Source organism: Strix uralensis, chromosome 3 (genome assembly GCF_047716275.1).
Source record: "Strix uralensis isolate ZFMK-TIS-50842 chromosome 3, bStrUra1, whole genome shotgun sequence".
NCBI lineage: Eukaryota > Metazoa > Chordata > Aves > Strigiformes > Strigidae > Strix > Strix uralensis.
Window position 1 is genome coordinate 64,883,889 of NC_133974.1, and position 21,378 is coordinate 64,905,266.

The 21,378-nt window shown below is 46.9% G+C and overlaps 2 protein-coding genes across 2 annotated transcripts; both read left to right on the plus strand.

Moving 5' to 3' along the window:
- The first annotated feature begins 3,502 nt into the window (after positions 1–3,502).
- LOC141941633 (A-kinase anchor protein 12-like) lies at positions 3,503–9,207 on the plus strand. Its single transcript, XM_074864602.1, is given in 4 exon segments — positions 3,503–3,512; positions 4,117–7,786; positions 7,788–7,944; positions 9,039–9,207. Coding segments are annotated over 4 exon segments (3,846 nt in total). The 3' UTR covers positions 9,048–9,207.
- Positions 9,208–13,243: 4,036 nt separating this feature from the next.
- On the plus strand, positions 13,244–18,948 carry LOC141941634 (A-kinase anchor protein 12-like). Its single transcript, XM_074864603.1, is given in 4 exon segments — positions 13,244–13,253; positions 13,858–17,527; positions 17,529–17,685; positions 18,780–18,948. Coding segments are annotated over 4 exon segments (3,846 nt in total). The 3' UTR covers positions 18,789–18,948.
- The last annotated feature ends 2,430 nt before the right edge of the window (positions 18,949–21,378 follow it).

Genomic DNA, 21,378 nt, shown 5'->3' on the forward strand with positions numbered 1-21,378 from the left:
ATTTGTATCTCAAAAGGCTTGCATAGATTCATGCCTGAACTCATTTTGTCAAGCTACACGTTTACTTTCTTATCTCAGCTAAGATGCTAAATCCCGTATCAGCAAATACCTACCTGCACTGGTCACAGCAGATGTAGGGATGTTGAAACACGACAGGGTGCCTGTCCCTCTTCTTGCTTTCATACTGCGTCAGGGGACTCCTGCTGCAGGTGACTGATCTCAGTGTTCAACCCCGGCATTTGGAAGTAGAGATCAAGCCAGCATCTCCCACCAGACTTTGTGCTCAAGGCACACAACCTCTGCCGGTCCTTTTGCAAGGTTTATGCATTTATGCTATCCTGTTACTGGTTAACGTGAAGCCCCTAAACAGGCATCAAAGTAGAGCTCGGAGACCAAACCTCTTGGCACGCCAGGGAGGTTTGTGTGCTGTCTTCTCTTTTGTAAGGCTCTTTTATTGGCAATAGCTCAAGCATCCTGCCTCTTAGCTCAAGCTGTGGAAGCAGATCTGGCTTTCCCATTTAGATCCAGAGCACGCGGGAGGCAGCTGTGCTCCTTGAGGAACCCGCACAGCTCGGATACGGCGAGTGCCTGGGGATGGGCAGGCAGCTTGCCAGAAGCACGGAGGATTCCTGAGATGGTCCCGTCTGGATGCTGAGTGCTGGATATTTGTCATTCACACCGCCACACGGGAGGGGAGCAGGCCTGAGGAGGTTGATGGCCCTGCAAGAAAGGATGTGGTTTGGCATGAGGAGCAATGTGGATCAGGCGGCCAGTGGGATTGGCAGCACAGGGTTTGGAGTCCTGGGTTTTGGGGAGATGGATGAGATGTGGTAAAAGAGGGTGACTCTTAGCTCTGTGAACATTTGAAGACGCCGCCAACAAGATGGAAGCTTAGCCACCACAATACTAATATCCAATTTAGGGCTGATGTCACTTCTAGCCGGACACTAAATTTAACCTTTACAAAAGTAAGAATGAAAGAGAAGGGTGTAGTAAAGGCCTGTGTCTGTCTGGCTCCAACATTCTCTTGAAAAAATATATCAACTCTTCAAAATAGGAAGAACAGTTTTAAGAAGTCTCCTATCCCTCCTTGAAAATTACACCCATTTCCAGAGCTTGAAAAACCGACAGAGCTCAGTCCTTAGTGCAAGGACTGATGATCCGATGGAACGAGGGCAGCAGAAGTCCAATATGCCATGGGAGCTGCTTCCTGGGGACGGTCTCTGTGTAAAGTCCTGTGGCAGCTTGACCCTGTCCTCATCATCTGGCCTGCAGATATGTCTCCATCCCTCCTACAAAGGCACCGGACTAGAAAGAATAACTAGCAAGACGCCTTTTCCTCGAAGCAGCTGGACAAGAGGGAATTGTGAAAAATTGCAAGGCATCTCCAAGCCAGCTGCTGTCCTGGAAGGCAGATGTCCTGAGAAGCCTCCGTCACACTGAGTTTCAGTGTGGAGAAACAGCAATGTTTCACGTGTTTGTTGTTTAGGAGGGGTGAACTCCTTGGGGCGTTTAACTCGCACCTCTGGAGGTTTGGTCTGGATGTTTTGTGGCAAACCGCACCGAGAAAGCGTCCCAGAAGCGGGAGCTGAGGCGGTCTGTCGTTTCGAAAGGGGCTGTTTCTTCCTGCCGAGCCGCCCGCCCTCTCCTCCCTTCGGGGGAAACGACACGAATAGTCCAGGTGAAAATTTCAAGCGGGCTCCTTCGGGGCAGCGCGGCTCTGGCTGCGCGCGGTGCCGGTGCCGCGGCGGGGCGGGAAGAGACCAGACGCGCGTCAGCAGCCGGCGCGGGGCGGGGCCGGGCCGAGGGGCGGGGCGGGGCCGGGCCGAGGGGCGGGGCCGGGCCGAGGGGCGCGGCGGCGGCGGGGAAGCCCCTTGCATTGTTTCTCTTGTCTCCCCGTTGCCGGGGTTTCCGCGTGTGGCAACCGGGGGCCCAGTGCCTCAGCGCGGGGCGACTCGCTGGGGTGTGGGTGCCGGAGCGCGCCTCCGCCTCTCCGAAGTGCTGTTTGACCGACTCGGGATTTCCTGGCGGTGCGGGAGCATTGAAAAGGACCGGCTTCGACATTTCTGTCACCGCGAGAACCCTTTCCAAGGCAAGCTTGCGGAGATTTTAAAATTTCCTGTCACCTCAGTCAGACGTTTGATGCGGTCCTTGCAGCACAAGGCTGTGCTAAATCTGGAGACGCTAACCAGGGGGTTTTCTGCCGTCCCAGAATCTGACGGTGTCTGCAGCTGAGGAACGGAAAGGAAAGGGAGTGACCGCAGCGATGATGCTGTTTTACGTTGATCGGGCAATAATGCAGTAAAATACCTTAAGAGCTAAGCTTGCTGAAATTGAAGGAAATGCAGAAGTTAGCGTCAGTGATATGTTGTAAAAATGTTTGCATGAGAGAAACGAAGCTCTTGCTCTAGAGCTGTTTTAATTTCAATGAAGCAAAATCCAGAGGAGATTAACGCCGTGGCGGGGGGGGGGGTGTCTGCTTGCACGTGTGGCGGCAGGGTCCCAGCCTGTGATACCAAAACCTCGACGCTGTGTCCGTTGAACTCCGTACATCTCATTTAAGAAAGTAGCGCGTGAGCCACTGAAGTGTGAGAGCTGGCACCATAAACTGATTGGGCTTTGTGAAAAGGTAGTAGTATTTGGAGGAGCAAAGAGTTCAAAGGAAAAGACATCTTGCACTGCTGGTTTTGCACAAACTTCTATCGTTCTATGGGAAACAAAATGGCATTATGAAATTTAAATAAACCAACCCCACTTTTGTTCCTAATGATAACTAACTGACATCAGAGTTTCTCTCGGCTTGCTGTTGTATGCTGCTGGATTTCCTCACTCCTATTGTTTTTGCTAGAGCTAGTGAATGAATTCAACAAATAGTGGAGGTTTATTAATGCAAAGTACTTTAGCTTTACAACACCTATTGACCACAGAGCCTGTAGAAGCCCTGGTCTGTTTGGAGCTGACCCTGGGGAGGACTGTACGTGATTTGAATCAGTTAGTAGGGGACGAGACATCCTACCGCTGTTTACAATAGGGTTTTCATTAAACTCGATGTTTAATGAGCTTATCACATGCTGAGCCTTTTTCCTCAAGGGTTCTCTATTTTTTTTATTTCCTTTTATTGTTAGTAATTAAAGGTTAAACTGCTTTGCAAAAGCAATCTCTGTATAGGGTTGCACAGTGAGATCGTTTGAGGCTTTCCTCATTTAATAATCCTTGTGGAAACTTGGATTTTCACCGCAACACAACTGCTTCTACAGGACACTTTGCAAGAACTACATCTAGCTTGTAGTACAAATCACCGTTTCTTTGAAGGGACGGAGTACCTCTCCTTATTGGTAGGCGGGAGTGTTTTAAGCTATCATGTGTCTAGTTCGTGCAGGTGGAGCTACATCTCCTTTGTGGTGAGTTTGCCTGTGGTGTCTATGTTACTCCTTATGCAGTCGTTTTGCTAAAGAAAATTTTTAATCTGGTTTTCATTGTGCATCGTTAGGAGCTCTCAAGAATGCCCCAACGTAGGAGCCTCATCGTTAGGAGCTGTAAAATGAGCTTTTCTTTTCTTGTCATCATTTTAGGTCAGCACAGTTTTTCGGTTTGGTTTCTTTTTTTTTCTCTCGGAGGTCTCTCTCCGCCCGGAAAGTATACGGAGCTTTGCTTCAGGAATCATTACATAATTTCTGTATATTCTTTGAGTAATGATAGCATAGAAATATTTTTTATTTTCTCACATAAGTTTGCCTTGAAGTAAAAAACCAAAACCCAACAAACACCAAAAAACCACAAACACAAAACCCCACAAAAAGACCTGCAAAAGAAGGAAGGAGAATGAGAGGCTGTAAGCTGGAGAGGTGCATTTGCAAATAAACTTCGGAAAGACCCATACAATGACCTGAGGCAGAAGAGGAATTCTAGCAACCTTAGAACAAAAACTAGTCGTTAAAAAAAATTAATAGTAGCGCACAGAAGAGGCACGCAGATAATTAAACAAGCATGTTTAGGAAGGTTCGATAAAAATGAAGAAAAACACATTAAAAAAGTTATATATATTTATATAATGGTATCCTATAGCATTAAATTGAGAAGGAAACTAACTGGTTTTTGTTGTTGTTGTTTACACAGTTGGACAAACAGAACATTCCAGTGCAACTTTGAAAGAAGACACGGAAACTATGGAGGCAAGTCCGTCTGACTCAAGCACCAAGGACGGTGTAGTAGATGCTGAGAAAGAGGATGCTCATACAGTCGAGCAGTTGCCATCTTTGGAAGAAGACGCAGAAGACCATGCATCTGAGCCACAGTCTTACGATCTGGGTTTTAAAAAGGTTTTTAAATTTTGGGCGTTCAGATTCACAGTGAAGAAGACACGAAAATCAGAACCTGCTGATTTTCAGCCTGTTCAACTGCTTACTGTAAAAAAGCAAACACAAGTCCCTGAAGGAGCTGGTGATCAAAAAGAAGTCGGCTCAGAAGAAACAGCGATGCCTGAGGATGCACTCTCTGCAGAAGACAACACCAAAGACACACTGAAAAATGAAAAAACAGAAGATGAATCTCCTAAAACACCAGAAGCAGATGAGATTTGTTCTCAGTCAGCTGCCTTAGCCACTGATACTGCATCGCCATTAAGAAAATTTTTTACTCGGGGATGGACTCGATTTGGAAAAAAGAAGAGGTTTAGGAAGCCTAAAGAAGATGAACTACAGTCTCCTACTAAAGAAGATGGGCAAGAAAAAGAGGGGGCAACGTTAATAACTGAAACCAGTGAAAAGGAGGAGAAATCTGAGTTTGAGGAGCAAGATGAGGAGAGGAACGTGACAGAAGTAACTACTGAAGAGCATGAGAAGGAGCAAAGTGAAGATGAAAAACAGCCGTCAAAAAGGATTGTGGCAGACATAGGAGTGGAAGCAAGTGGGAAGGAAGAGCTAATCAAGCATGATGAGCAGGAACAAAAAGAGGCTGTAACAGCAGCAGTTGTTAAAGAAAGTGCGATGGAGAAAAAAGCTGGAGATGATCAAGAAAGAAAACTGGTGGAAGTCTCAGATGATCTTGGTAAAAAGGAAGAAAAAACTGAAGAAGGAGAAAAAGAAAGTGAGCAGCTAAAAACAAGCTCAGTGGTAGCTGTTGTTTCTGATATTGTGAATGGAGAATTGAAAACATCCTCAGAAGTCCTACCGGCGGGAGACAAACTGGAGTCAACAGGGAAGTGTGAAATAGATGTCAGAACTGAAATATCCTCTGAAGAGAGACCTGAAGCAGGGTCTTTGGCAATTGCAATTTCTAGTGAACAGCTTAAAAAATCTGAAGGAAGAGAAGGAAATAAACGTGCTCCGCTAGAGAAAGAAACATTTGATGAAAGAACAGAGGAAGCAGAATTGAAAATATCACCCACAGCAGAAGACATCACACAAGGAGAAGCTCTGCACACAACCACAGAGAAGAAAGAAAGCAAAGAACATGAGACAAAACTGACTCTGGGTGCTCCTGGATTGAAGTCCTTTTCTACTTCTGAATGCTCAGTTGACACAGAGGACGATCAACAGTCTATCAAACCCACTGGTGAAGGATTACAGGGAAAAACTAGCAGAGTTATGACTGATACTATCAAACCAGGTGAAATAACCACAGAAATAACGCCTGAAGAGGCAGCTGGAAAGAGGCCTCCAGAAGGTATCACAAATGAAGCTGAACTGCTGTCTTCTCAAGAAAAAAATAAACTGCAAGGCAGCCCTTTAAAGAAACTCTTTATGGGTACTGGATTAAAAAAACTGTCTGGAAAGAAGCGGAAAGGCAAAAGAGAAGAATCTAAGTTAGGGGAACAGGGTGAGCCAATTCAGCACTTACCAGCTTCCCCAGATAGCCCAGAGGAACAAAAAGGGGAGAGTTCTGCTTCTTCTCCTGAGCAGATGAATGAAATTCCTTCTTTGGAGAAATCTGTAGACGGAATGCAGGTCACTGAAAATGAAGACGCTGCTATTGCAGATGTGGCGCGCAAAAGAGAAAGTCTTACGCCCTGGGCATCATTTAAAAAGATGGTGACTCCCAAGAAGCGTGTCAGAAGACCTTCTGCAAGTGATAAAGAAGAAGAAATTGATAAGACAAAGAGTGTTGCAGTGTCTGCAACCAAAAATACTATTGATGAATATCAGGGAGAATTAAAAGAAGATGGGATGGACCAGAAACCAGAGAAAAGCACAGAAAAGCCCAAAAAAAAGGTTGGCACCTCTGTGTTCTGGGAAGCTTTTTTATGTGGAGGTTCTTCAAAGAAAAGAGCCAGGAAATCATCATCATCATCATCTGATGAAGACACTGAACATAAGCTTGGTCGAGAAAGCCAAAAAATAGACGAGTCTGGACAGAACAAAGAAACGGCAACAGGTGCAGTTCTTACTAGTTCTCAGGAGAGCGATCAAGGACAAGGGAATTCTTCCCCAGAACAAGCTGGAAGCCCATCCGAAGCGGAAGCTATTTCAACACGGGCACCATTTAAAAGGTTAGTCGCTCCAAGAAGGAGATCCAAAACCAGAATGGAAGAGAGAACGGAAGACTCTGTTGTGGGATCTAGCCTTGAGCATTCAATGTCGGACGGTGAGCCTGGAAAAGACGAATCATTCGTTCCATTTAGAAAACTGATGCCTGGGCGTAGGAAGAAAAAGTCAGATGGAAAGCCAGCACCAAGTCATCTTAAACAAGCAAGAGAAGACATGGCAGAAACAACCGAAGAAGATTTGGATATTCCAGCTGTTGTTCCTTTATCTGAATACGAAGCAGCAGAGCAGGAGAAAATGGAAGGCCAACAAGCGAAAGATGCTGAGGCGATGAGAGAACAAACCTCAGAGAAGGAGAGAGCAGAAAAATTGGAGGAGACCCTAAGAGTTGAGCAAGCACATGAGGCACTGGTACATGCAGTTACTGTTGCCCTTGTGGAAGGGGAAAGGGCGGTTACCGGTACCGAAGCAAGGTCACCACCTTGGCTATCTGCTGCTCTGACAGAGTGCATTGAGCAGGCAAAAGAAAAGGAAGAGAAAGAAACTGAGAAAACATTTGAATCAGATGTTCCTGTGGAAGAAGCAGTGGTAGCTGCTAAGACAGTGCCAGAGATGAGAAAGGCTGTAAGTGATGACACCACAGCAAGTGAGCTAGAGCTGACCTCAGAAGCAGTGACAGCTCCGGAGGAGACGGCAGAAGCTTCCTGCACTGAAGAAACAATGGAAGTGTCCCTTGCTGAGGAGACAGCTGAGATGGTTTCTGCTGTTTCACCGTTGTTAGAAACCGCAGATCCTACAGAGGAAGTGACGCCTGTACAAGAAGTAGAGGCCGCTGAACAAAATTCGAAAGAATTAGACAAACAGACACAAAAAGTTCTTCATGAAGTTGTTGAAAGAGTAAAGTTAGCAGGTGTAGCACAGCTGGTTAGTGAAAGACCCGGGTCAGCAGCTATAATTACAACAGTACAAGGCATTGAGTCAGAAGTGAAAGCTGACGCTAAAGATGGGAACACTGTAGGCCAGGAAACTGTTTTGCCTGGACAGTCCTTGGAAAAAGGAGAACACAAGGAGGATGGCCTCCAGCCCCAGGGAAGCGCAGGGAGCGTTCAGGGCCAAAACGGAGTCGAAGAGGGTGTTCTACCCGAAGGTTCAGAGAGAAATGAAGTACCTGCTGCAGTGAAAGAAAGCACAGAAGGATGTGAAAATGTAGATGTATTGAGAGACGAAAGCCAGTGGCAGGCATGTGAAAAAGCAGCTGTAGAAGACCATGAAGAAATACCTGAAGTGGAGGGGACAGTAGAGGAATCTTCATCACACGACAGAGTTTCACAGCGTCAAAGCAGTCACTTCCAAGGAAGAGATATCTGTAAAGGAGGAGCCTTCAGAACCAGAGAAGCTGCCCATAACAGAATTGACAGTAGAGGAGACGAGCGACGAACGTATTCCGGAAGTACAGACTGCAGTGAGTCTTACACATAACACAAAGGTTGATTTGTCAAATTAAAAACCAGCACGTGTTAGATCTTATACCTAATTCAAAACCAGGTCGTGGCCATACTACTGTCAAGGACCTTCCTTGTGCAGCCTGTGGCAACTGAAGTTAATTTCTGGCGAGACACACACACAGATGTCCAGAAGCAGCAGCCACTGAGGCTTGTGTGCAGAGTGAGGAGGATGCAGTTCCTGCAGAAATGGAGTAGGAGATGGTGTGCATTGCTGAAGCAATTGCCATTAGGGCTCCTGCACAGCACAGTGTGACTTAACGGATTATATGAACCCCTGAGATGCCTATGTGAGCCGTATGGCACCATACATAGTGGATGGTAGCTTCGGTTGTAGGCAGAGATACAATTGTAGCTGAAGTACCTCTGCAAAGGGCAGAAATGAAATGACACCACTATGGCCAGTTTCAAATGTGCGGAAATTATTGTGGCTGATGTTCTTCCCTACCTCCCCACCACCTTCCTGGCTTAGTCTTTGTTTCAAGTGCTGTCAGCTGTCCCTTGCTTTAGGCTGCCCTTTGTTTAATGAGCTGTGTGTCCTGAGAAACTGAACACAAGCTAGAATCATGGTGACCCGCTAGTCTCTGTGTCATCACCTCACACTCTTCCCATAACTTGTTTCTTCTCTGTACAGCCACCCTCACTTTAATGGCCTTTGACTCGGCCTGGAGTTTCGGGGGATATTTCTGGGAGGTAGAAAATGTGGCTTCCAGTTCTCCTAGATACGCACTCATACGGCACGTGTTTAATGTGTGGGATTTAATCTGCAAACACTCTTCCTCTCTAACAAAGCTCTTTTTAAAATCCTAAAGGATGTGAGCGTTGCCTTCCGTGGTAAACCTGGAGTGCCTTATGTACCAAATCTCTTTGCACTTCGGTGAAATCTGAATCGGAAATGATAGGCACAGTTTCTCCCTAGGATATTTAACTGCACTTGCTTCACTAAGTCATGAGACCTTTATCTCTGTCTTTGAGACCTGCCTGGGAAAATAAGATATTCTTGAGAGAATAAGTTGTCACTAATAAAGCTTTTTTACTGTCGTCTGTCTTTCAGATGTGCTAAGCATCCACGTGACATTTGGAGAGATGCCAGTCCTAGAGAACAACTGACAACCCTGCGACAGAACCGGGAGCTTTATTCACTACCCTTTATTCTTAGATGTTAAGACAGTTTTGTTATTTCTATTAAAAAAACCCAATGCCTTCAACGTTGGCTATATCCACACATTTGTTCCATTCGAAGGTCATTTGCCTCTGCCCCAAATACACCACTTAGACTGGAGATGCACAACCGAATGGATGGACAGACCACTACAATTTGTACCACAGTTATTGTCGTCCCCTCACTTCATGTGTGTCCTGTCTGTCCCATCTCCTTGAATCCCTTCACTCATCCCTGAATCCCCCCCCCCTTCTCTCCGCAGTCTTCCTTACCCCCCACATCTTCCGTAGCTGCCTCGATTTGACCTACGAGTGGCTGTAGATGCTGCTTGACTTGTGTGTGAGGGGGAAGAGAAGGGCTGACTGATGGGAACACATGAGAGACTTCTGGCCCAGTGGCAGATGTGGCTTTATCAAACAGCAGGAACTGGATCACGCACAAATTCTTGAGCAAGACGCTCAAGATTGCTGCTGGGGTATACTCCTGACGGCACTGAAAATCCAGAGGTGCTGGGGATTTATGTTCACAGACCTTGGACTTCAGACATTAAATTTTTCTAGCCGTCTACGTGCTACGGGTAAGGATGTTTAGCGGCATTTGTATCTCAAAAGGCTTGCATAGATTCATGCCTGAACTCATTTTGTCAAGCTACACGTTTACTTTCTTATCTCAGCTAAGATGCTAAATCCCGTATCAGCAAATACCTACCTGCACTGGTCACAGCAGATGTAGGGATGTTGAAACACGACAGGGTGCCTGTCCCTCTTCTTGCTTTCATACTGCGTCAGGGGACTCCTGCTGCAGGTGACTGATCTCAGTGTTCAACCCCGGCATTTGGAAGTAGAGATCAAGCCAGCATCTCCCACCAGACTTTGTGCTCAAGGCACACAACCTCTGCCGGTCCTTTTGCAAGGTTTATGCATTTATGCTATCCTGTTACTGGTTAACGTGAAGCCCCTAAACAGGCATCAAAGTAGAGCTCGGAGACCAAACCTCTTGGCACGCCAGGGAGGTTTGTGTGCTGTCTTCTCTTTTGTAAGGCTCTTTTATTGGCAATAGCTCAAGCATCCTGCCTCTTAGCTCAAGCTGTGGAAGCAGATCTGGCTTTCCCATTTAGATCCAGAGCACGCGGGAGGCAGCTGTGCTCCTTGAGGAACCCGCACAGCTCGGATACGGCGAGTGCCTGGGGATGGGCAGGCAGCTTGCCAGAAGCACGGAGGATTCCTGAGATGGTCCCGTCTGGATGCTGAGTGCTGGATATTTGTCATTCACACCGCCACACGGGAGGGGAGCAGGCCTGAGGAGGTTGATGGCCCTGCAAGAAAGGATGTGGTTTGGCATGAGGAGCAATGTGGATCAGGCGGCCAGTGGGATTGGCAGCACAGGGTTTGGAGTCCTGGGTTTTGGGGAGATGGATGAGATGTGGTAAAAGAGGGTGACTCTTAGCTCTGTGAACATTTGAAGACGCCGCCAACAAGATGGAAGCTTAGCCACCACAATACTAATATCCAATTTAGGGCTGATGTCACTTCTAGCCGGACACTAAATTTAACCTTTACAAAAGTAAGAATGAAAGAGAAGGGTGTAGTAAAGGCCTGTGTCTGTCTGGCTCCAACATTCTCTTGAAAAAATATATCAACTCTTCAAAATAGGAAGAACAGTTTTAAGAAGTCTCCTATCCCTCCTTGAAAATTACACCCATTTCCAGAGCTTGAAAAACCGACAGAGCTCAGTCCTTAGTGCAAGGACTGATGATCCGATGGAACGAGGGCAGCAGAAGTCCAATATGCCATGGGAGCTGCTTCCTGGGGACGGTCTCTGTGTAAAGTCCTGTGGCAGCTTGACCCTGTCCTCATCATCTGGCCTGCAGATATGTCTCCATCCCTCCTACAAAGGCACCGGACTAGAAAGAATAACTAGCAAGACGCCTTTTCCTCGAAGCAGCTGGACAAGAGGGAATTGTGAAAAATTGCAAGGCATCTCCAAGCCAGCTGCTGTCCTGGAAGGCAGATGTCCTGAGAAGCCTCCGTCACACTGAGTTTCAGTGTGGAGAAACAGCAATGTTTCACGTGTTTGTTGTTTAGGAGGGGTGAACTCCTTGGGGCGTTTAACTCGCACCTCTGGAGGTTTGGTCTGGATGTTTTGTGGCAAACCGCACCGAGAAAGCGTCCCAGAAGCGGGAGCTGAGGCGGTCTGTCGTTTCGAAAGGGGCTGTTTCTTCCTGCCGAGCCGCCCGCCCTCTCCTCCCTTCGGGGGAAACGACACGAATAGTCCAGGTGAAAATTTCAAGCGGGCTCCTTCGGGGCAGCGCGGCTCTGGCTGCGCGCGGTGCCGGTGCCGCGGCGGGGCGGGAAGAGACCAGACGCGCGTCAGCAGCCGGCGCGGGGCGGGGCCGGGCCGAGGGGCGGGGCGGGGCCGGGCCGAGGGGCGGGGCCGGGCCGAGGGGCGCGGCGGCGGCGGGGAAGCCCCTTGCATTGTTTCTCTTGTCTCCCCGTTGCCGGGGTTTCCGCGTGTGGCAACCGGGGGCCCAGTGCCTCAGCGCGGGGCGACTCGCTGGGGTGTGGGTGCCGGAGCGCGCCTCCGCCTCTCCGAAGTGCTGTTTGACCGACTCGGGATTTCCTGGCGGTGCGGGAGCATTGAAAAGGACCGGCTTCGACATTTCTGTCACCGCGAGAACCCTTTCCAAGGCAAGCTTGCGGAGATTTTAAAATTTCCTGTCACCTCAGTCAGACGTTTGATGCGGTCCTTGCAGCACAAGGCTGTGCTAAATCTGGAGACGCTAACCAGGGGGTTTTCTGCCGTCCCAGAATCTGACAGTGTCTGCAGCTGAGGAACGGAAAGGAAAGGGAGTGACCGCAGCGATGATGCTGTTTTACGTTGATCGGGCAATAATGCAGTAAAATACCTTAAGAGCTAAGCTTGCTGAAATTGAAGGAAATGCAGAAGTTAGCGTCAGTGATATGTTGTAAAAATGTTTGCATGAGAGAAACGAAGCTCTTGCTCTAGAGCTGTTTTAATTTCAATGAAGCAAAATCCAGAGGAGATTAACGCCGTGGCGGGGGGGGGGGTGTCTGCTTGCACGTGTGGCGGCAGGGTCCCAGCCTGTGATACCAAAACCTCGACGCTGTGTCCGTTGAACTCCGTACATCTCATTTAAGAAAGTAGCGCGTGAGCCACTGAAGTGTGAGAGCTGGCACCATAAACTGATTGGGCTTTGTGAAAAGGTAGTAGTATTTGGAGGAGCAAAGAGTTCAAAGGAAAAGACATCTTGCACTGCTGGTTTTGCACAAACTTCTATCGTTCTATGGGAAACAAAATGGCATTATGAAATTTAAATAAACCAACCCCACTTTTGTTCCTAATGATAACTAACTGACATCAGAGTTTCTCTCGGCTTGCTGTTGTATGCTGTTGGATTTCCTCACTCCTATTGTTTTTGCTAGAGCTAGTGAATGAATTCAACAAATAGTGGAGGTTTATTAATGCAAAGTACTTTAGCTTTACAACACCTATTGACCACAGAGCCTGTAGAAGCCCTGGTCTGTTTGGAGCTGACCCTGGGGAGGACTGTACGTGATTTGAATCAGTTAGTAGGGGACGAGACATCCTACCGCTGTTTACAATAGGGTTTTCATTAAACTCGATGTTTAATGAGCTTATCACATGCTGAGCCTTTTTCCTCAAGGGTTCTCTATTTTTTTTATTTCCTTTTATTGTTAGTAATTAAAGGTTAAACTGCTTTGCAAAAGCAATCTCTGTATAGGGTTGCACAGTGAGATCGTTTGAGGCTTTCCTCATTTAATAATCCTTGTGGAAACTTGGATTTTCACCGCAACACAACTGCTTCTACAGGACACTTTGCAAGAACTACATCTAGCTTGTAGTACAAATCACCGTTTCTTTGAAGGGACGGAGTACCTCTCCTTATTGGTAGGCGGGAGTGTTTTAAGCTATCATGTGTCTAGTTCGTGCAGGTGGAGCTACATCTCCTTTGTGGTGAGTTTGCCTGTGGTGTCTATGTTACTCCTTATGCAGTCGTTTTGCTAAAGAAAATTTTTAATCTGGTTTTCATTGTGCATCGTTAGGAGCTCTCAAGAATGCCCCAACGTAGGAGCCTCATCGTTAGGAGCTGTAAAATGAGCTTTTCTTTTCTTGTCATCATTTTAGGTCAGCACAGTTTTTCGGTTTGGTTTCTTTTTTTTTCTCTCGGAGGTCTCTCTCCGCCCGGAAAGTATACGGAGCTTTGCTTCAGGAATCATTACATAATTTCTGTACATTCTTTGAGTAATGATAGCATAGAAATATTTTTTATTTTCTCACATAAGTTTGCCTTGAAGTAAAAAACCAAAACCCAACAAACACCAAAAAACCACAAACACAAAACCCCACAAAAAGACCTGCAAAAGAAGGAAGGAGAATGAGAGGCTGTAAGCTGGAGAGGTGCATTTGCAAATAAACTTCGGAAAGACCCATACAATGACCTGAGGCAGAAGAGGAATTCTAGCAACCTTAGAACAAAAACTAGTCGTTAAAAAAAATTAATAGTAGCGCACAGAAGAGGCACGCAGATAATTAAACAAGCATGTTTAGGAAGGTTCGATAAAAATGAAGAAAAACACATTAAAAAAGTTATATATATTTATATAATGGTATCCTATAGCATTAAATTGAGAAGGAAACTAACTGGTTTTTGTTGTTGTTGTTTACACAGTTGGACAAACAGAACATTCCAGTGCAACTTTGAAAGAAGACACGGAAACTATGGAGGCAAGTCCGTCTGACTCAAGCACCAAGGACGGTGTAGTAGATGCTGAGAAAGAGGATGCTCATACAGTTGAGCAGTTGCCATCTTTGGAAGAAGACGCAGAAGACCATGCATCTGAGCCACAGTCTTACGATCTGGGTTTTAAAAAGGTTTTTAAATTTTGGGCGTTCAGATTCACAGTGAAGAAGACACGAAAATCAGAACCTGCTGATTTTCAGCCTGTTCAACTGCTTACTGTAAAAAAGCAAACACAAGTCCCTGAAGGAGCTGGTGATCAAAAAGAAGTCGGCTCAGAAGAAACAGCGATGCCTGAGGACGCACTCTCTGCAGAAGACAACACCAAAGACACACTGAAAAATGAAAAAACAGAAGATGAATCTCCTAAAACACCAGAAGCAAAGGAGATTTGTTCTCAGTCAGCTGCCTTAGCCACTGATACTGCATCGCCATTAAGAAAATTTTTTACTCGGGGATGGACTCGATTTGGAAAAAAGAAGAGGTTTAGGAAGCCTAAAGAAGATGAACTACAGTCTCCTACTAAAGAAGATGGGCAAGAAAAAGAGGGGGCAACGTTAATAACTGAAACCAGTGAAAAGGAGGAGAAATCTGAGTTTGAGGAGCAAGATGAGGAGAGGAACGTGACAGAAGTAACTACTGAAGAGCATGAGAAGGAGCAAAGTGAAGATGAAAAACAGCCGTCAAAAAGGATTGTGGCAGACATAGGAGTGGAAGCAAGTGGGAAGGAAGAGCTAATCAAGCATGATGAGCAGGAACAAAAAGAGGCTGTAACAGCAGCAGTTGTTAAAGAAAGTGCGATGGAGAAAAAAGCTGGAGATGATCAAGAAAGAAAACTGGTGGAAGTCTCAGATGATCTTGGTAAAAAGGAAGAAAAAACTGAAGAAGGAGAAAAAGAAAGTGAGCAGCTAAAAACAAGCTCAGTGGTAGCTGTTGTTTCTGATATTGTGAATGGAGAATTGAAAACATCCTCAGAAGTCCTACCGGCGGGAGACAAACTGGAGTCAACAGGGAAGTGTGAAATAGATGTCAGAACTGAAATATCCTCTGAAGAGAGACCTGAAGCAGGGTCTTTGGCAATTGCAATTTCTAGTGAACAGCTTAAAAAATCTGAAGGAAGAGAAGGAAATAAACGTGCTCCGCTAGAGAAAGAAACATTTGATGAAAGAACAGAGGAAGCAGAATTGAAAATATCACCCACAGCAGAAGACATCACACAAGGAGAAGCTCTGCACACAACCACAGAGAAGAAAGAAAGCAAAGAACATGAGACAAAACTGACTCTGGGTGCTCCTGGATTGAAGTCCTTTTCTACTTCTGAATGCTCAGTTGACACAGAGGACGATCAACAGTCTATCAAACCCACTGGTGAAGGATTACAGGGAAAAACTAGCAGAGTTATGACTGATACTATCAAACCAGGTGAAATAACCACAGAAATAACGCCTGAAGAGGCAGCTGGAAAGAGGCCTCCAGAAGGTATCACAAATGAAGCTGAACTGCTGTCTTCTCAAGAAAAAAATAAACTGCAAGGCAGCCCTTTAAAGAAACTCTTTATGGGTACTGGATTAAAAAAACTGTCTGGAAAGAAGCGGAAAGGCAAAAGAGAAGAATCTAAGTTAGGGGAACAGGGTGAGCCAATTCAGCACTTACCAGCTTCCCCAGATAGCCCAGAGGAACAAAAAGGGGAGAGTTCTGCTTCTTCTCCTGAGCAGATGAATGAAATTCCTTCTTTGGAGAAATCTGTAGACGGAATGCAGGTCACTGAAAATGAAGACGCTGCTATTGCAGATGTGGCGCGCAAAAGAGAAAGTCTTACGCCCTGGGCATCATTTAAAAAGATGGTGACTCCCAAGAAGCGTGTCAGAAGACCTTCTGCAAGTGATAAAGAAGAAGAAATTGATAAGACAAAGAGTGTTGCAGTGTCTGCAACCGAAAATACTATTGATGAATATCAGGGAGAATTAAAAGAAGATGGGATGGACCAGAAACCAGAGAAAAGCACAGAAAAGCCCAAAAAAAAGGTTGGCACCTCTGTGTTCTGGGAAGCTTTTTTATGTGGAGGTTCTTCAAAGAAAAGAGCCAGGAAATCATCATCATCATCATCTGATGAAGACACTGAACATAAGCTTGGTCGAGAAAGCCAAAAAATAGACGAGTCTGGACAGAACAAAGAAACGGCAACAGGTGCAGTTCTTACTAGTTCTCAGGAGAGCGATCAAGGACAAGGGAATTCTTCCCCAGAACAAGCTGGAAGCCCATCCGAAGCGGAAGCTATTTCAACACGGGCACCATTTAAAAGGTTAGTCGCTCCAAGAAGGAGATCCAAAACCAGAATGGAAGAGAGAACGGAAGACTCTGTTGTGGGATCTAGCCTTGAGCATTCAATGTCGGACGGTGAGCCTGGAAAAGACGAATCATTCGTTCCATTTAGAAAACTGATGCCTGGGCGTAGGAAGAAAAAGTCAGATGGAAAGCCAGCACCAAGTCATCTTAAACAAGCAAGAGAAGACATGGCAGAAACAACCGAAGAAGATTTGGATATTCCAGCTGTTGTTCCTTTATCTGAATACGAAGCAGCAGAGCAGGAGAAAATGGAAGGCCAACAAGCGAAAGATGCTGAGGCGATGAGAGAACAAACCTCAGAGAAGGAGAGAGCAGAAAAATTGGAGGAGACCCTAAGAGTTGAGCAAGCACATGAGGCACTGGTACATGCAGTTACTGTTGCCCTTGTGGAAGGGGAAAGGGCGGTTACCGGTACCGAAGCAAGGTCACCACCTTGGCTATCTGCTGCTCTGACAGAGTGCATTGAGCAGGCAAAAGAAAAGGAAGAGAAAGAAACTGAGAAAACATTTGAATCAGATGTTCCTGTGGAAGAAGCAGTGGTAGCTGCTAAGACAGTGCCAGAGATGAGAAAGGCTGTAAGTGATGACACCACAGCAAGTGAGCTAGAGCTGACCTCAGAAGCAGTGACAGCTCCGGAGGAGACGGCAGAAGCTTCCTGCACTGAAGAAACAATGGAAGTGTCCCTTGCTGAGGAGACAGCTGAGATGGTTTCTGCTGTTTCACCGTTGTTAGAAACCGCAGATCCTACAGAGGAAGTGACGCCTGTACAAGAAGTAGAGGCCGCTGAACAAAATTCGAAAGAATTAGACAAACAGACACAAAAAGTTCTTCATGAAGTTGTTGAAAGAGTAAAGTTAGCAGGTGTAGCACAGCTGGTTAGTGAAAGACCCGGGTCAGCAGCTATAATTACAACAGTACAAGGCATTGAGTCAGAAGTGAAAGCTGACGCTAAAGATGGGAACACTGTAGGCCAGGAAACTGTTTTGCCTGGACAGTCCTTGGAAAAAGGAGAACACAAGGAGGATGGCCTCCAGCCCCAGGGAAGCGCAGGGAGCGTTCAGGGCCAAAACGGAGTCGAAGAGGGTGTTCTACCCGAAGGTTCAGAGAGAAATGAAGTACCTGCTGCAGTGAAAGAAAGCACAGAAGGATGTGAAAATGTAGATGTATTGAGAGACGAAAGCCAGTGGCAGGCATGTGAAAAAGCAGCTGTAGAAGACCATGAAGAAATACCTGAAGTGGAGGGGACAGTAGAGGAATCTTCATCACACGACAGAGTTTCACAGCGTCAAAGCAGTCACTTCCAAGGAAGAGATATCTGTAAAGGAGGAGCCTTCAGAACCAGAGAAGCTGCCCATAACAGAATTGACAGTAGAGGAGACGAGCGACGAACGTATTCCGGAAGTACAGACTGCAGTGAGTCTTACACATAACACAAAGGTTGATTTGTCAAATTAAAAACCAGCACGTGTTAGATCTTATACCTAATTCAAAACCAGGTCGTGGCCATACTACTGTCAAGGACCTTCCTTGTGCAGCCTGTGGCAACTGAAGTTAATTTCTGGCGAGACACACACACAGATGTCCAGAAGCAGCAGCCACTGAGGCTTGTGTGCAGAGTGAGGAGGATGCAGTTCCTGCAGAAATGGAGTAGGAGATGGTGTGCATTGCTGAAGCAATTGCCATTAGGGCTCCTGCACAGCACAGTGTGACTTAACGGATTATATGAACCCCTGAGATGCCTATGTGAGCCGTATGGCACCATACATAGTGGATGGTAGCTTCGGTTGTAGGCAGAGATACAATTGTAGCTGAAGTACCTCTGCAAAGGGCAGAAATGAAATGACACCACTATGGCCAGTTTCAAATGTGCGGAAATTATTGTGGCTGATGTTCTTCCCTACCTCCCCACCACCTTCCTGGCTTAGTCTTTGTTTCAAGTGCTGTCAGCTGTCCCTTGCTTTAGGCTGCCCTTTGTTTAATGAGCTGTGTGTCCTGAGAAACTGAACACAAGCTAGAATCATGGTGACCCGCTAGTCTCTGTGTCATCACCTCACACTCTTCCCATAACTTGTTTCTTCTCTGTACAGCCACCCTCACTTTAATGGCCTTTGACTCGGCCTGGAGTTTCGGGGGATATTTCTGGGAGGTAGAAAATGTGGCTTCCAGTTCTCCTAGATACGCACTCATACGGCACGTGTTTAATGTGTGGGATTTAATCTGCAAACACTCTTCCTCTCTAACAAAGCTCTTTTTAAAATCCTAAAGGATGTGAGCGTTGCCTTCCGTGGTAAACCTGGAGTGCCTTATGTACCAAATCTCTTTGCACTTCGGTGAAATCTGAATCGGAAATGATAGGCACAGTTTCTCCCTAGGATATTTAACTGCACTTGCTTCACTAAGTCATGAGACCTTTATCTCTGTCTTTGAGACCTGCCTGGGAAAATAAGATATTCTTGAGAGAATAAGTTGTCACTAATAAAGCTTTTTTACTGTCGTCTGTCTTTCAGATGTGCTAAGCATCCACGTGACATTTGGAGAGATGCCAGTCCTAGAGAACAACTGACAACCCTGCGACAGAACCGGGAGCTTTATTCACTACCCTTTATTCTTAGATGTTAAGACAGTTTTGTTATTTCTATTAAAAAAACCCAATGCCTTCAACGTTGGCTATATCCACACATTTGTTCCATTCGAAGGTCATTTGCCTCTGCCCCAAATACACCACTTAGACTGGAGATGCACAACCGAATGGATGGACAGACCACTACAATTTGTACCACAGTTATTGTCGTCCCCTCACTTCATGTGTGTCCTGTCTGTCCCATCTCCTTGAATCCCTTCACTCATCCCTGAATCCCCCCCCCCTTCTCTCCGCAGTCTTCCTTACCCCCCACATCTTCCGTAGCTGCCTCGATTTGACCTACGAGTGGCTGTAGATGCTGCTTGACTTGTGTGTGAGGGGGAAGAGAAGGGCTGACTGATGGGAACACATGAGAGACTTCTGGCCCAGTGGCAGATGTGGCTTTATCAAACAGCAGGAACTGGATCACGCACAAATTCTTGAGCAAGACGCTCAAGATTGCTGCTGGGGTATACTCCTGACGGCACTGAAAATCCAGAGGTGCTGGGGATTTATGTTCACAGACCTTGGACTTCAGACATTAAATTTTTCTAGCCGTCTACGTGCTACGGGTAAGGATGTTTAGCGGCATTTGTATCTCAAAAGGCTTGCATAGATTCATGCCTGAACTCATTTTGTCAAGCTACACGTTTACTTTCTTATCTCAGCTAAGATGCTAAATCCCGTATCAGCAAATACCTACCTGCACTGGTCACAGCAGATGTAGGGATGTTGAAACACGACAGGGTGCCTGTCCCTCTTCTTGCTTTCATACTGCGTCAGGGGACTCCTGCTGCAGGTGACTGATCTCAGTGTTCAACCCCGGCATTTGGAAGTAGAGATCAAGCCAGCATCTCCCACCAGACTTTGTGCTCAAGGCACACAACCTCTGCCGGTCCTTTTGCAAGGTTTATGCATTTATGCTATCCTGTTACTGGTTAACGTGAAGCCCCTAAACAGGCATCAAAGTAGAGCTCGGAGACCAAACCTCTTGGCACGCCAGGGAGGTTTGTGTGCTGTCTTCTCTTTTGTAAGGCTCTTTTATTGGCAATAGCTCAAGCATCCTGCCTCTTAGCTCAAGCTGTGGAAGCAGATCTGGCTTTCCCATTTAGATCCAGAGCACGCGGGAGGCAGCTGTGCTCCTTGAGGAACCCGCACAGCTCGGATACGGCGAGTGCCTGGGGATGGGCAGGCAGCTTGCCAGAAGCACGGAGGATTCCTGAGATGGTCCCGTCTGGATGCTGAGTGCTGGATATTTGTCATTCACACCGCCACACGGGAGGGGAGCAGGCCTGAGGAGGTTGATGGCCCTGCAAGAAAGGATGTGGTTTGGCATGAGGAGCAATGTGGATCAGGCGGCCAGTGGGATTGGCAGCACAGGGTTTGGAGTCCTGGGTTTTGGGGAGATGGATGAGATGTGGTAAAAGAGGGTGACTCTTAGCTCTGTGAACATTTGAAGACGCCGCCAACAAGATGGAAGCTTAGCCACCACAATACTAATATCCAATTTAGGGCTGATGTCACTTCTAGCCGGACACTAAATTTAACCTTTACAAAAGTAAGAATGAAAGAGAAGGGTGTAGTAAAGGCCTGTGTCTGTCTGGCTCCAACATTCTCTTGAAAAAATATATCAACTCTTCAAAATAGGAAGAACAGTTTTAAGAAGTCTCCTATCCCTCCTTGAAAATTACACCCATTTCCAGAGCTTGAAAAACCGACAGAGCTCAGTCCTTAGTGCAAGGACTGATGATCCGATGGAACGAGGGCAGCAGAAGTCCAATATGCCATGGGAGCTGCTTCCTGGGGACGGTCTCTGTGTAAAGTCCTGTGGCAGCTTGACCCTGTCCTCATCATCTGGCCTGCAGATATGTCTCCATCCCTCCTACAAAGGCACCGGACTAGAAAGAATAACTAGCAAGACGCCTTTTCCTCGAAGCAGCTGGACAAGAGGGAATTGTGAAAAATTGCAAGGCATCTCCAAGCCAGCTGCTGTCCTGGAAGGCAGATGTCCTGAGAAGCCTCCGTCACACTGAGTTTCAGTGTGGAGAAACAGCAATGTTTCACGTGTTTGTTGTTTAGGAGGGGTGAACTCCTTGGGGCGTTTAACTCGCACCTCTGGAGGTTTGGTCTGGATGTTTTGTGGCAAACCGCACCGAGAAAGCGTCCCAGAAGCGGGAGCTGAGGCGGTCTGTCGTTTCGAAAGGGGCTGTTTCTTCCTGCCGAGCCGCCCGCCCTCTCCTCCCTTCGGGGGAAACGACACGAATAGTCCAGGTGAAAATTTCAAGCGGGCTCCTTCGGGGCAGCGCGGCTCTGGCTGCGCGCGGTGCCGGTGCCGCGGCGGGGCGGGAAGAGACCAGACGCGCGTCAGCAGCCGGCGCGGGGCGGGGCCGGGCCGAGGGGCGGGGCGGGGCCGGGCCGAGGGGCGGGGCCGGGCCGAGGGGCGCGGCGGCGGCGGGGAAGCCCCTTGCATTGTTTCTCTTGTCTCC